General features: G+C 36.2%; 2 protein-coding genes across 2 annotated transcripts in view; one reads left to right on the top strand and one right to left on the bottom strand.

Annotated features, from left to right (window-relative positions):
• LOC111196411 (vitellogenin-2-like) overlaps positions 1–16,198 on the top strand; it is a 29,183-nt gene extending 12,985 nt beyond the window's left edge. The window contains exons 2-6 of the mRNA XM_049473361.1: positions 8,752–8,806; positions 12,546–12,692; positions 13,481–13,624; positions 15,655–15,791; positions 15,966–16,198. Of these exons, the coding sequence (XP_049329318.1) occupies positions 8,752–8,806; positions 12,546–12,692; positions 13,481–13,624; positions 15,655–15,791; positions 15,966–16,145 (663 nt within the window). The 3' untranslated portion in view covers positions 16,146–16,198. The remainder of the gene's footprint in view (positions 1–8,751; positions 8,807–12,545; positions 12,693–13,480; positions 13,625–15,654; positions 15,792–15,965) is intronic.
• Positions 1–16,680, bottom strand: part of LOC111193656 (uncharacterized) — a 138,561-nt gene that overhangs the window by 97,714 nt on the left and 24,167 nt on the right. The gene's annotated exons all lie outside the window — the stretch shown is intronic.

Below are 16,680 nucleotides of genomic sequence, written 5' to 3'. Positions count from 1 at the left end.
TCTCCGTGCCAGAGCCAGCTGCCCAAGTCTCCGTGCCAGAGCCAGCTGCCCAAGTCTCCGTGCCGCCAGCGCCAGCTCCCGCTGCCAGAGTCGCCGCGCCGCCAGCGCCAGCTCCCGCTGCCAGAGTCGCCGCGCCGCCAGCGCCAGCTCCCGCTGCCAGAGTCGCCGCGCCGCCAGCGCCAGCTCCCGCTGCCCGAGTCGTCACCCCACCGGTTCCTACTCCCAGGACTTTGTTTCGTCCCAGGCCCCACGTACCCAGGCAGGCACCGAGGCCCCCGGACTTTCACCCCAGTACTGTGCCCAGGCTGGCTCCGTGGACTTCCCCTCAGACATTTGCCAGTCCTGGGCACCCACCCGTGTTTTTGGTCCCCATATCTCTCCCTGTTTTGGTCCCTGTCTCTGTTTACGTCCCTGTACCCGTGTCTGTCTCTGTCTCTGTTCCCGTCCCAGTTACTGTGTTCGTGTCAGTCCCTGTTAATGTCCTCGTCCCTGTTCCCATGTCTAGTCCTGTCCAGTCTCCGTCTCCTGTCCAGTCTCACGTCCAGTCTCCGTCTCCTGTCCAGTCTCACGTCCAGTCTCCGTCTCCTGTCCAGTTCCCTGCCCAGCCTCCGTCCCCTGTTCTGTCTCCGTCCACCGTCCAGTTCCCTGTCCAGTCTCCGTTCCCCGTCCAGTCTCCGTCTCCTGTCCAGTTCCCCGTCCAGTCTCCGTCTTCTGTCCAGTTCCCCGTCCAGTCTCCGTCTCCCGTTCAGTCTCCCGTCCAGTCTCTGTCCTCTGTCCTGTCTCCGTTTCAGTCCCCGGTCTCGACTCCTGTTTTCCCTGGCCTCTCCCTGCCGCCAGCCCCCGGGGTTCGTTTTTCCGCGCCTCGGGAGCTGCGCGTTTAGGGGGAGGCTTCTGTCATGTCTTGGCCCTGTCTCGTGTCTTTGTGTGCATTCCCCACGTGACCTGTGCTCCCCTGTGTCTTCCGTCTCAGTACTTTTCCACCTGTGTCTCATTTGTAGCTTTGCACCTTCCCCTGTTGTTTTGTCTCTCCGTGTTCTTCCATGTTTCATAGCCCTAGTCATTGCCCGTGTTTACCTCAGTTATTCTCTTGTGTATGTTTTCTAGTTTCTTGTTTATTTCCTTGTTTCCCAGTCCTCTGCTTAGTGTTTTGTTTCTAGTATATTCCTTGTATATATTTATATCCCTGCCCTGTTTAGTTTTGGTTATTTCTTGGTTATTTTTGGTAGTTTCTAGTTTCTTGTTTATTCCTTGTTTATGTTCTTAGTTTTGTTTGTTTCTTGTTTATTTACTCCCTGTTTGTATATAAATATATTTAGTACTTCTTGTTTGTTTAGTTTATGTTCACTAGTTCCTCTCGTTTATTTTGGTTTACTTTATTATTACGTGTTCTTTGTTATTTGTTTATCTTTGTTATTTATATATATTTATTAAATTATTCGTTTCATCCCTACCTGCACTTGTGTCCGCCTCCTCGTCTCCCTGCCTGGGTCATTCGTGACAGTCAGCCAGATTTATAAACATACAGTTGGAAGTTTACATACACTCATGGACACAAATGTCATGAAAATGTTTGCAAATACAGATTTACACAAGAGTGATCACAAAAATATGCAAGATTTTTTCACTGGATCAGAAATAATTTAATTAATTTAATCAACTGGCCAATAGGAAAGTTAAAATAGCATCATGCTTTTTGGCAGTTTTTTTGGCAATAGATCAGATACATTGAAAAAAGGTAAAGGGAAAATGAAGAGAGTAGGAAAGCTCAGAATTCTGCGGTTGAACCTAAAACTATCAGCTACACTGCTGAAGCCTTTACATAATTGGATGTTTCACAAAGACAATGAGTCAAAATGCACAGCAAAGGAAGCTGTGGAATAAGCAAGGCAACTTTTTGAAAACACTCTGGCCTCAAACATACAGGAAACGTGTATTGTGCTTAAAAGTTGTATCTGTGTAAGGAAACCAACAAATTTACCGACATCTACTACTTCAGCCAAGAATGATCAAAACTACAACCACACAGACACACGCAAAGGCAATGTGTTGACACGTCTCAGAGGTATAAACTTATATATGTATATACTACGTCTTGTCTCTTGAACCCAATATTGTGAGATGAGTGTCTCGTCACACCTTTTGTGAGCAGTGAACACTGCACATACACATTCAGTGTGAAACAGCTTAGCATGGAGCAGCAGCGAAAATGCATTAGTTAACAGCTGTAGTAATTATCTGGCTAATATATCAGATTAATCTGACCACAAACAAACTGCTCCAGACCACAGGGCACCTAAAGAGGACTTGTGATTAGGAAGGTGTTGATAATGTTATGCTTGATCTGTGTATTTCTGCAACTGAAAGTGAGAGAGAATTTAAACGATTTAAACAATAATTTACACATGCACATGGACACACACACCTGAAGGACCTGCAGCCATGTCAGGAACAGATGATAATTTGTCCACATGTTCCTTCAAAAATGTGCATTCATCCTGAAGGAATTTGATTTCCACCTTTAGCTTTGCCACCTCAACTAAAAACAAAAACAAAAGAAAGTACAACATGTTAAGATGTAAAACCTTGTGCTGCTTGAGAAAATGTTTCAGGCTAATGGATAAATAAAAGAATCACACCGCTAATGTATGTATTAAGTTTGCTTTAGTTTAATAAATGGTTTCATTTATAATTAAATATAAATTATACAGATTCAGTTAGTCACATTTAAAGCTCACCTTCCGTCGTTTTTTCTTTCATTTTAAAATGTCTAGTTGTGGTCTCTAGTATGAATGAATGACATGTGAGCCGTTTTTGTAAAAAAAAAGTGCTCAGGTGTCTCTGTATAGCTCTTTTTTAATGGACTGTTTTAGGGGTGTGTCCAAAATGACTGGATTCCAGCTTTGCTCATGAATATTCATACATGCAAACAGAATGCAAATATCTCTCCTCTGATTGGCTAGGAGCACTGCGACGCCCCTCCACCGCTCTGCCGCTCACTGCCTCCCACCTCCTAACTGATGAGCGGTGATGTTGCGTCGCTTCAGCTCCGCCTCTGGGAGTTTCTCGAGCCAAGGTGGGCTGGTCTGTGAGTTTCTGCCTACGTAGGCAGAAAGATAATTCAAAATTCACCCGTTTTTCGGAGGGGGGGAGGGGGGATTTCTTTGCTTAGCTCCTGCAGACAATGGGGGCTGCAAAACAGTTTAATGTGCAGGTGTACACATTCAACTCGGAGAGACCTACTGTATTCCACAAAAAACAAGAAAAATCGGATTTTCGCGGAAGGTGACCTTTAACGTCCTTAATTCGGAACTTGGGTTGTCCACGGCAATCACTGAATTGATTAGAGCACGCAAATCGTCACAATTGTGCCTCACTTCACCACGCCAAACCACAGGCACAGCGGCCAGAAGCTCAAGTTCACCGGACAGAGGAGGGGTTAAGCAGGGCAAAGCGAAATAAAAAAAAAAAAGTTCATAGAGCTGCTAAAGTAACGTGCAGTAACGGGGTGTCGGAAATGGTAACGGCGTTATAGTTACAGTCATAGTAATTAGTTAGATTACTTGTTACTGAAAAAAAGTAACGGCGTTAGTAACGCCGTTAGTTTTAACGCCGTTACTCCCAACACTGTATATAAATAAGCTTTATTGTAAACGAATTAATAAAACAAATAGTTTCTAAAATAATGGAGTTAAAATAAAACATCTCTTTTTCCTTCACTACAAACAGACATTAAATCATGCCGCCTCCTGCTGTTCTGCTGTAAAACTCACCCGTTTAAAGCGGTTTGCGCTGTTAGATATTAAATGAAACGATGAGCAGAATTTTCTGTTTTGTCGGGTTCTACTTTAGAACCCCCTCCAGACTTTTCTGATAAAAGCTCATTTTATCCTGAACCTATAAAGTCCGCGCTCTTCAGCTTTCTCAACTCATTTTCCGCTCACGCACCGAACCTCCAGTACAGCTGATGAGACGCGTTTCTCTGGCTAAGGAGCTCATTTGAAGAAGAAAAAAAAACAGATAAAGCTATATTTAAATTACAGCACCTGTCTGTTTTTGCATTATTTATAATTTTATTCTTAATTTAAACGTCACCCATTTTTGTAAAATAATAGCTGCAGCCCTAATGTGAACATTTTATAACATTGTCCTCCCATGTCCATTCGTTTTCAACTGCATGGAGTTGAAGAAGAAATGAGCTTTGCCGTTTTGGAGTAACTATCTAAAGTTGTCACATTATGGAAGTCTTCTTGCACTCTGTTAAACATATTAAAATGAATAATTAATAGACTAACAGACTGCAACAAGTCATACATTTGTTAATTAGTAGGCCCCTACAGTAAATTTTATATAATAGCCAACATAATATTTCTACTATAAACATGAATATATAGTGTATATAGAACATATGTTATATAATGAATAAAATAAAATGTTATGGATAATACAATCTAAATAAAATTAATATTTTTTTTATTAACATATAGTGATATAGTAACATTAAAGTCACTATAAAATGCTAACCTTATTTTCAATAAATTGTGTGAAGTTTACAACTGTTGTTCCTCCTCTTACTAGTATGATTTTAAGCATGCCAAATAAATATAATACGATAGCATATCGGCCCTAAAAATCGGCAGGTCACATCGGCCATCGGCTGACTCTGACCACTAATGATCGGTATCGGCATCGGCCTTAGAAAAACCCATATCGGTCGGTCTCTATTTGGAATGCTGGAGGTGAGAGGGGAACGTCGAAGGCCAGTACTGAAATTGGTAAAACGACGTTCAAGAAGGCACCTGGAACGTATTGTGGAGAAATATGTGAAGCCTGGAAGTCAAGTAATCAGTGACTGTTGGAGGGCATATCACAACCTGCAGCAAAGAGGTTACATACACTTCCAGGTAAACCACCAGCGCTTTTTTGTCCATCCACAGACCGGGGCGCACACGCAGCACATTGAGCGTGCATGGCGCACCTACAAAGAAACTGTATACAGATACAGGGGTAACCTGTCAGAGATGTCACTGAGACAAACTCTACGTTTTATTGAGTGGGACTACTGGCTTGGAAGACAGCATAGACATGGACAAATTGGTCGCATACTTCATGACATTAAAAAAGTGTACAAGGTGTAAGGTAAACATTGAATATCTTTGTAAAACATATTACTGTAACGGACTGCTGTGTCATGTTTATATCTTTAACAATGTATGTGCTGTTGTGTAAATATTTTTTAACCTAAATGACTTTGATATTGAAATGTTCACAAAAATAAAAAATCTATTTTGTTAACCTTTTAAACACTTGTATTATGATACATCCAAAAATTATTTTTGTGTTAATATTTAAATAAGAAGTGATATTTGATATGTAATACTGCATGATCTGTAATTGGGATGTTACTGTTGTAGGGGCTATAGGTGTAATTTATATTATATACATATATTCAAATCATTCATTCTTGGTGAAACGTTATAGCATTTTAACATTTATTGTAATTAAATTTATGGTTTGGTGGAGCTGTTAACAACTCAGACATAATAAATGTGACCTTGACTTTGCACTGCTTTTTGGATGATGTCAGAAGCCAAAACAGTTGGAAACACACTGGTTTAATTAATAACAATGTTATGCATTGTGATCACTCATATAAAAAGATAAGTGCAAATATGTCTGTAATTACTATAGATGGCATACAAAATAAAGTATTTCACTCGAAAAAGACAGCCAGGTGAAGTATAGTCAACAATTTAGTGAATTGATATAAATAAGTATGTTATAAAAAATATATATATATTTTTTAAGTTACAATACCGGCTGCAGCAGTGCATATCTTGTTAGAGAAAATATGTAATGCATTTCCGGGTTTTGTTTTCACATTTTAAAAGACTTTTTATTGATGGCTTAACAGCTTATACAATAATACTAATATATTTATTGGCAACAAGTATGTTACAAAACCTAGTACAATAAAATATTGTGACATCACAAATCAAATGTAAAGATCATGCACCAACTATTTACATATATATATATATATATATATATATATATATATATATATATTATAAATAAAGTTATTGTTATTATTATTATTTTTTAGTGTAGGTAGGTAGGAACGAAGGTAGGACTAGGTACTGACTGAAGGACTTGATTATTTTCAGTACAAATCAAACGGTGGCGGATCGGGTAGTGACACGCTCTTGTACTTCCTCTTGATTGACGGGTTAAATCGCCACAATTCATATCTGATGCCTGTGCGCAGCAGGAATATAATTTGGATGCTGACGCGTTCCAAAATTCAGGGACTCGGGCTATACATAGTTGGAGAACGTGTGTGGGACAATATTAACGAGAGCCTGGGCGAAGAAGTTACTCATTTTCTGCGTTGTCGACTGCCAGGATCCAAAGAAGAGGCGGTTGTCCCAGTGCAGACAGAGACACAAATTCGCATGCTAAGAGCAGGTATTTTAGTATTTTTGCTAATTTAAGGCAAAGTTGCGACTAAATGTGCTGCCTCGTCCAAATATCTTACCGTAGCGCGCGATCGTAACGGTAAGCTAGATGGAGTACAACGTGAAAGGTTAGGTTATGTCGCTAGCATAAATTACACAAAGTTTAAGTCAACACTTTTTGTAAAAAAGCTTGTTCATTTTTCTGTTCCAATTCAAAGAAACTGACGGAGAAAAGGCTCTCATCTTGCTAACATTTTTCTACATTTTTAATCCCTTTTAGAGCAGTAAGCAAAATCTATAACTGAATTTACATTAAAAAAGAATTAAACATTTAGTAAACGCTAGTTAGCTAGCTAAGTTAACACACTAAATTGCTTCACGGCCTTCACATTTAAGGTAATTTACCGTTAGCTAACCTGTTGGACTGCTCAAAGGGCATATTCTTAGCCTAATTACCGACAGGTTTTGAGTAGTACATATGGTTTTGCTTGTGAAGTGTATTTCATATTTTAAATATATGCTTTAATAGGTAACGTTAAATATTTAAAATGATGTCAGCTTTATGCAAAAGTGAATAAAACTACCAATTTCTAATGACCAATAAAACTTGTTTCTTCATTAAAACATAAAATATATTTTATAATTTATATAATTTATATAATTATTAATATGCCACACCATATGTCTGTCTTATTGTAAAAGCATATTTCAGCATGAAAGCACGTATTTGTAATATGTAACATCGCCCTGTATCATAACTATATCTCTGCTGTTTGTAACAAACCAAACCGTATGAAAATCGAGTTGTGATTATTATAGTTGTATTTCTGCGCCTTCCTCAGTACAGATAAATACACTTGGGGCGCATGGGAGACCCATCCAATATGGGGGCAGGCTGCTACGCCAGCTCCAATAGACGGCGCCAGTCAATGTCGTGTCTATATATGTCTATGTGTCTCTCTCTCTCTCTCTCTCTCTCTCTCTCTCTATATATATATATATATATATATATATATATATATATATATATATATATATATATATATAAAAACAACGTTTTGAAATGTAATGTAAATGTAGTATTGATTATCACAAAAGGTCATGAACGTAAACATAAAAATTAAAAGTGTGACTAAGCATAGTAATATTTTCTTAAACATTTTGCCCTGATAAAGGTCTGCCAGGTGGAAATGCATTTTTGGTTTTGACAAGGCTTATATAGCTTTAAAGGTCACATAGGGTTGTTGTTGTTATTATCATTGGTATTTTTTTTATCAAATAATTAAAATGAATTTGTAAAAAATATTTTTAAGGATATAATTTCCAACACTTCAATCAAGATTATTTTGCATTAATTTCATAACTAAATGCTAGAAAGCCCGTGATTCCATATTTGCAGATTGTTGTTGTTTGTTGGGTAAATATTAATACATATTGACTGAACCCTATGCATAACTTCAGAGGGTTTAATATGTTCCCGTATTGTGTTACTTTCAAGAATGTTCAAAGCGGCCATTTTGTGTGTGTTATTTGCAAAAATGAGTCTCACACGTTCTAGTGTTAAACCATGTGATTGAAAATATAACACATTTTGAAGGATTTTGAATAATTGAAGGACCATCACAGTGGGTGGCTGAAATGACACCAGCCAGTACGTATGTCAAAAATATTTTTAAGATTAATTTTTTACAGCATCTGTAACAAACTTTCGTCACAGTTCAAATTCAGAGACACCAATTATGAATAGGCCTGTTATGATAATTCTGTCATGACCTGAATCATATTTGATAATCATGAAATCATCTAGACTCAGTGGTGTTTATTTGTATGTTTGTTCACATAATGGCGAACAATATTTTTGACAGTCGCTCAAAGACCAGTGCTTCATTAACTGTGACTACATATACAGTGTGGACTGCACTGTATATTAATTATTTTTTTGTCGTTGAAAAGGTATAATTGCTTTGTTATGCTCTTATATTACTGTCATGTCAGTGGAACTTAATTGTTTTAAAATGAAAATAATATGGTTTATTCCAATAATTTCTTTGATGATATATTGTACAAAAATAAATTGTTGAGCTGGCCTAATTTTTAGAATTCTTTGACATTGAACTGCATTTTTTATGTTGTTAATATTAATATGGAATTACAACGGAACAACTTTAAAAAAAAAAAAAAAAAAAAAGTTCAATTTTTTTTTTATTATACTGCATATTAATGTATTACAGGATGTACAAAAAGGCCTACAGTGCTATTGTAGTAGTCTTATGTGGTTTGTGTTCTTCTATAACAGCTGAGCCAGATCACCAGGCACGTGGAGAGCAACTGGCAGAGTCAGTCCACAGATGGTTTGTATTTGCCTTTATGTTATTAATTACTTTATTTTTTGTATTTCTAGTTTATGTTTAATATATTTCTTGACTAACTGTATGGTTACAACTCCCAGCTCATTAACCAACATGTTATATTTTCTTTTTTCTTTTGCAGCTCTAATATGGATAACAGTAGCTGTGATAGTGGAAGTGTTAAAGATTTGAGTAAGTAGTAGAGATGGACTATTGTGTGTTTTTGGGGTCCATAAATGATTTTTATGGTTAGTATAGATGCCACATTAACCCTTTCAGGTAAACTTTGTAATCCTTTGTAAAGCAACTTTATCAACTTTACTTGTTAAAAACATACACGATAAAAACACAGAGTAACTCTGAGAGAACCTGTGAATACCTATAGCTACAGAACGCACTACTGAAAAGTGCTGCTTATACAGTGCTCAAAACTCTGTTATTTTGAGCATGACTCCTTTAGCTCTTTTGCTGTAGCTGCTGTACTATTGGTGGTGGTTAAATGTTGTTTGCTGTTTTGTGGGAACAGAGCCATTTGTTATTAGTGAGTTTTGTCAACAAATAGTAAAAGCAATGAATGCAGGTGTTTAAGAGTTTTACCCAATTTATTTACATGTACATTTATGGCATTTAGTAGAAAGTCTTATCCTCTGTAATTTACAAAAGTAGCAGATACCCTATGATTGTATTTATAGTGCCAATGTCCTGTATTTAAGATACTCAGACATCAGAGATTACCAGTTTACACTTACACTATTTCTGGGCAGAATATATATACTGTATTACTAAACTATGCAAAATCATAAGCAGAGGGGATGATCAGAGTGGTCTAGCGTACTAAGGTGCTGCCCCTGTAAGTCGAGGGCCACTGGCTAGAATACCAGGTCGTGCTGCTTGTCGTCAGCAGCCAGAGTCTGTAAAAGTACAGTTAGCCATGCTCTCTCTGGGTGGTTAGATGATGCTATCATCACATCACTGTCAAGGTGAATTGGGAGGTGTTGGGGAGAAATTGGGATAAAGTAGAAGAAAAAATACAAAATAAAAAAACCTAAGAAGAGGTATAAGATAAGTAAAATAGTAAGAGCAGCTTTTTTTACATGTCAGTGCTCATCTTAAGTGCTTAGAAAAGACGTTGGTACTCTGGAAAAAAAAAAAACAAAGGATCAGTTGTGTGCTATCAGTTTGACATGGATATGCTGTGAGTAATTTGAAGCATGTTCTATGACTTAGCTGTTACCACCTTCGTACATTAGTAAAATGTTGTTGGTACACTTTCAAAACCCCTTATTACCATTAACATTACCATTAGACTATAAGTTTACAAACAAATTATTTATTCATTTACAGCTTGCCCTGCAGACACTCAACAAGTAAGAAAAAGAGATGAAGCACCCACTGCTACACTTCAATTTGAAAAACTGAGAGAACAAAGGAAAACATTGGTTGAGAAGCGCGACCAACTGAGAGCCGAGCTCAGCAAACTGGCAGACTCCGCTGTTGCAGCTTCTTCTGTCCGACCCCAATCCCAATCCCAGTGTGCCCCTCCTAATCAATCAGAATCAGGTTTGGGTCACATTTTATATATATATATATATGTGTGTTTAAGAATGGTAAGATCTGTGTAAGAATCAGTCACATGTAAATGCAGATTTTCTGAATTAATCTAGGGTCTTATACAATTGAACATTTTCCCATATAATTTACCAGTTAAAAACCAATGAGAAACACTACATTACAAATCATTAAGTAATAATAACAGGATTATATGAAAATTAAACAAAAAATATTGATGAGTGTTACGACTGGTCTAGGGATATAGGCCAGAAATGTTATAGTGGGGAAATGAGGAGTGTAAAAAGAAGAATTAACAAAAAGAAACACACAAGACAAGGCTCCAAAAACGTTTCAAATATCAAAAGTGTATTTACAATTATTTACAAACAAATAAGCCATCTCTCCAGGGGTAAGCAAGGCCAAAATAATAAACAAAACCCACTCTAACTCTACCCACAATTCTAACTAATCTAACCAAATGAAAAGCAAAGAAAATACAGAAACTAACCCTAACTCCCTAACTAACCATAAACAGGAGAAAATATATGTACAACACAAATGGCACTTACCCCCTTCCGGCACAAACACAGTGAACACAAAGTTAGGCCTCACACACAGGCCAACAAAGAGCACTAAACTAGCAACACACAGAAAAGCACACAGATATATCTCCCAACCAGCACACACACTAAAACACACAGCTCTAGTTCTCTCTCTCTCTCAAACAGCCAGTCAAAAAGTCCTCGGGATGGTGGATTTCCCGCCTTTTTTATTCACTTCCAGGAAGGGCTGGAGACAGCATCTAGAACAGCACCACCTAGGGACATGGAGGTACAGAGACAGAGAAAGAGAAAACAAAGAAAGCACAGGAAAAAAAACAGGCACAGCCATAACAATGAGTTTGTTTGTGATTTGTTGTAATCCCTTTGGTTACTAGTCTTTACAACACCTAAACATCTACAAGTACAATGAGAACTGACTCAACTATTTTTAGTTTATAAAAGTATGTAATAAAATTGTACGTAGAGGATGGACAATGTAGCGGACTTAATACATATTCTTTAGATTCAAAATGAATGAAAATGAAAATAAAAAAATTAAGATAAATATAATTGGGACACTCACTGAGGGGACAACCTATAGGGTTGGTAGAAGTTCACAATTTCTTTGTTGCAAAAGCCACCATTTACATTTGTCAGACAGATAATTGAGAATCCTGTCTATAGCATTGTAGGCAAAACATGTTTGGTATACTTTTTTTAAAAAAGAGAATGGCCAACCGTGTCAAAAGTTTTAGAGTAATCAATGAAGAGGACTGAGCCATATTTATTTACATTCATAGTACATAAAAGTTTATCTAAATTGATTGTAGTAGCAGAATTGTGCTTCATATAACAGATAATAAATGTGGGTACTGTGTTCTAAAATGACCAGAGATTCAAGCTTCACAAAGAAGGGATTCAACATACTCTTTTCTAATAATTTTTAAGTGTTTATGGTTATGAGGACTTTAGCCATCATATAGTTATTGTTTATGTGGAACACTTAAAAATGTAATGCATCATATTGAACTAGTAACGAATTACTTGAATGAATACCTTAGTAGTTACTGGTATACAGAAGGCAGTATGGGTTTTCTCACAGTTCACGTAAAGTAAAATCAGAAAAAAACATTTGCTTGTTTTATTTAGTGTGAGTAAAACATAAGTTACACAATGACAAACCAAAACCAGTGCACTGTAAAATATCCAACTTAAAAACATTTAATAACAATTTTCTTTTCAAGATCATTAAGCAAAAATCCATATTAGTCAAAACAAAAGTATGTTTTAAGTTTGCAAGAAAATATAGCAAGAAGTAGTTCCATGTTTTTGTTGTTCTATATTTTGTATAATGTTTTTACAGTATGCAATTCACAAGAATAACTAGAATACATTTACATGTTTAACTCCGTTGTGAAATGGTCTTGGGGTGTAGTGAAGCATGGTTACAAACAAATACAAACCTTTGTTAAATAGATGACACCTGTTTACCCCAGTATTCTAAAATACAGCCTTTTTTGAAGTTTATCCAAACAAGCTTTAGAATGGGAGCTACATGTAGCACTTTTTAAAGAAAAGCTAACAATTATAAAGAAGTTACATTAAAACACAAATTGTGTATGATTACATTGTAATGATTTTATCTTTAGATGAAGCAAAAAGACAAACAACAATTTCTTCATCATCATCAACATCTACGTCCACATCCACCTCATCGGCATCTTCATCCGAGAAAAAGAAATCCAAGAAAAGGAGAAAATACAACAAAAAGGATAAGAAAAGGTCTTTCACCAAAAGTAAGTTTTCCAGAGTTTAGATTGAGTGTAAATTATAGTATGTGTTTACATACCCTCTTATTGTGGTACAAATATTGATTTATGGGTAAAATCAAATTCAAACCAGTTATTAGCTTTTTAAATAATAAAGAGTACAATTACATGTTTATTTTGAGGTATGTTAAGATTTTGGAACTAATTAAAAATATTTAAAAACTGTTTTAGTCAGATTACTTTGTCCTATACATAACAAAATGCAAATATGCAGAAGAATTCAGGAAAGGAGAAAATACTGATTTCATAATGATGTAATTGTTGTATGTTGAAATGTAAATTGTTAAAGGTGTCATTTAATCTTTTTTGTGAAAAATTTTGATGTTCATGTTTCAGGCTGTTAAAGTTTGGTGGACAAGTGGGCGGGGAAGAATGACTAAATTTCAGCTCTTACTCATGAATATTCATGACATGCAAAAGTCTCACCTCTGATTGATTAACATCCCAATGGCCATGGGATGTAGCCATGATTACTAATTCACATGGTTTATGTGGACCCGGGTGCTTTTCCTGATCGACTCGTTTTTATGAGTATTTTCTTTTACTAGCTACTGCATACAGTGGAGGCTGAGGAACAGTTCCATTTGCAGAGACCTATTGGATTTCCCAAACAACATGTACTAATGTTTTTGTGGAAGGACACCTTTAAAAATGCTAATGCATATATAGCACTTTTAAAGGAAAAAGTAACCATAATAAATAAGTTACAGTAAAACACTAAATATGTGATTATATTGTAATGTTTTTACTTTTAGAGAAAACAAAAAGACAAAGAACACTAACTTCATCATCTTCATCATCGTCCACATCCACGTCATCATCGTCTTCATCTGACAAAAAGAAATCCAAGAAAAGGAGAAAATACAACAAAGACAAGAAAATGTCTTTCGCCAAAAGAAGTAAGTTTTGCAAAATTTATACTGAGTGCTCTTTAAATTATACTGTGTGTACCCTTTTGTTGTGGTTCAAATATTGATTAATGGTTCATCTGTATTTATTCTGTGTTTATTTATTCTTTATGCTTTCATACAAATATTACTTGAAATTTAGATATAGTTTGCTGTTCATTTAAGCACGTATAGAATTAATTCTGAATTAGGTATCTTTATCCTACAACACCTGCCACATGCAGTTCCCTATGTATTTTTTTGGAACCTAGGACTTATTACATATTATATATTGCTCTTTTTGTACTTTAAAAGTTTCGTCTGCTCTCTGTCACTCACTCACTCACAGATACAAACAAACACACTCTCTCTCTCTCTCTCTCTCTCTCTCTCCCACACACACACACTCTCTCGCTCTCTGTCTCTCTCATACTCTCACATGCAGCACAAATTTGAAAACTGTTTGTGGCTTTCTCACCATTTAACCGAGGGATATATGTATATCTGTAATTTCTGTTTTAAGTCAAAACCATCTGTGATTTCCCGTGTGTGCTCTGTGGGAAATTTCCTGACCTTTGTCCGCCACATGTAACCTGCAGGATATCCCATTAACATGATTGAGCTGTCACATTTATTTAAAAACAATATGTATGTTTATTTCCACAAGCACACACCCCGAATATCTATTATTAATACACCCACAATAATGATACGTTGAATAAATTTTTCTCACGTCTCCCAACAGTTACATTAATCTATTTGTTGTTACTTAATCTTACAATATGTTGTCATTAGCATCAACTACCGCACCTTTGACTGAAACCGAAATCTACAGATCTGAAAGTGTCCTGTTGTATCTGGTATCTAAGAAAATATGATGAAGTCTTGAAAACTTCTCAGAGTGTAACACTGCATCTGCCAGTTTGCCTTTTATTCATGAATCAACCTGGTACCATCTCTTTCCCAGACAAGCAATGCACATGCTCACAGCCATCCACATTACGTATCCAATCTTTTGATTAGTTTGTCCAGTCCACCTGGATCAGCATTGATTCTACAAATGGTCTACAATTGCACAAGAACCCATACCCATCAAGCTTAAAAGCATGTTTGATGTATACCACATTCTGGAAACCTCCCACACTGCCTGATGTTTTGGAGATTTTCTGACCCAGACTACAAGCAGTTTGGATCTTGTTAAAGTACCTTTGTGAATTTAGATTGATATGTGCAATATTTATCGAGCTACACATACAGAAGGTGTGTAACACGTGTATTGCAATATGCCTGATGTTTCAGTATGTAGTTGTAGAGGGTCCTGAAGGTGTTCTGCAATAAACCATCCCATGCAGTCTGAATATTCCTGCAAAATGTGCTGTTTAGTATTGTATCTGCTGTTTAATGTTTAGCCTTCCATTTTTTTGCAGGATAGGTCTAGCAATGTGACTAGCCTTGGCAGTACATCTGTCCTGGGGGAAATGACCCACAAATTTGTGTGTAGGGGCATTGTTTTCAGGGGCAGAATGCCATATCACCTTTGGTTTTAATAAGGTCCTGCCACGTGACCTGCCCCCCCAATTACAAATGCCTGGGGTAGTATTGGATGTGATAAACACTGCACCACTGCCACAAAATATGCAGGAAAATTCCATCTTAATGGAATGGATTATTGTATGTGTAGCTCAATATGTTTTGCCAGTATAAGTGAAATCTTTTATTCTTTATTTTTCCTGGAAACTTTATCTTTTTTTTGTATAGTGTATAGAGAGTATGTGTTGTTCTATTAGGGGCATCAGTCCTTGTATATTACTGGATACAATAACCGCATTTTATGTTTTTTTTTACTCATGTACACCAATATTTTTGGGTGTAAATATTTTTTATAGGCTGATATTTTTGCTGGTTCATTGTATCAGTAAAAAACTGATAGAGCGTTCTGATGTGATGACACCACTTGAATACAAGTCAGTTTTGTGACAATGATGTACCAAACTATGTGCAGTGCTGATGCCAAAAAAAATTATTTTGTATTTGTTGTGCAGTGACCACACCCGACCAGGTCATCCACAGATATGGGTATGTTCTAAAGACATACCAAAACTGCCTCTCTGTAAGACATGCCTTAAAAAAGCACCATGTGGAAAAGACAACAATGGCCTTGACAAGCATCATAGCAGAGGTAATGTATGTGCACTGCATGGTAAAAGGTTTTTCCTGTATTTGTTGTGCCACTATTCTTGCTGTTAACATGTAAGAAACTATTACAAGTTATGTACTGAATGATGTTTAACAGTTGTGTTCTGTTTTTAAAACTTTTCTATTCTTTAATACACTTCAACATTTCCAATTACAGGTGAAAATTGCTTCAGAGGGGGAAAACTTCCCTGTTCCTCTGTACAAAGAAGGGACAACCCTTAAGGAGTTCACGGTTAAATTAAAAAGATTGGTGGAATCCTGCCCAGCACTAAACAGCAAAATTGCGGAACTGAAACGTTGCAACAAACTCCTCCCGTTGAAGTGGAAATTCAGATAAATGAAAGTTGTTTTGTTTAAAATGTAAATAGTTCATATTTTTGATTTAGGAAATTAAAAAAAAATAGAATTTGATTTGACTGTATTATATGCTATAATATTGCAAAGTGTTTGGACAAGATTAAAAACAATACCTATCTAAATTTTCTAACATTTTTGGAAGCAGTCAATTTTGTATTTGTTTCGCCAATTACTGCATTTGCTGTGATTTGTTTGGCAATAAATATGCTACATTTTGTTCTGTGGTACATGTTTTTTATATTTCCTTGGTAAGACCAGGATTTAGACATTTTTCATTTTATTCAAATAATAAAACTGTTATATTAATGCCAAATAAAACATTTATATTTATTTATTTTTGCTGCAGTATTATATAACAATAGTGGTATTGTATCACCAAGTAACACTATTCAGTTCCTTACACAGTAAACTGACTAACATTAGTTTAGATATTTTGATGTTTAAATTTCATAGATAATATAGATAAATATATTAAATATACAAGTAATACATACTAGACGAACTGCCAAAGTGTT

This window comes from Astyanax mexicanus, unplaced genomic scaffold, assembly GCF_023375975.1.
Source record: "Astyanax mexicanus isolate ESR-SI-001 unplaced genomic scaffold, AstMex3_surface scaffold_37, whole genome shotgun sequence".
NCBI classification, from domain to species: domain Eukaryota; kingdom Metazoa; phylum Chordata; class Actinopteri; order Characiformes; family Acestrorhamphidae; genus Astyanax; species Astyanax mexicanus.
The sequence above is the reverse complement of the archived record's forward strand: the minus strand, read 5'-3'. Positions and strand labels throughout refer to the sequence as shown.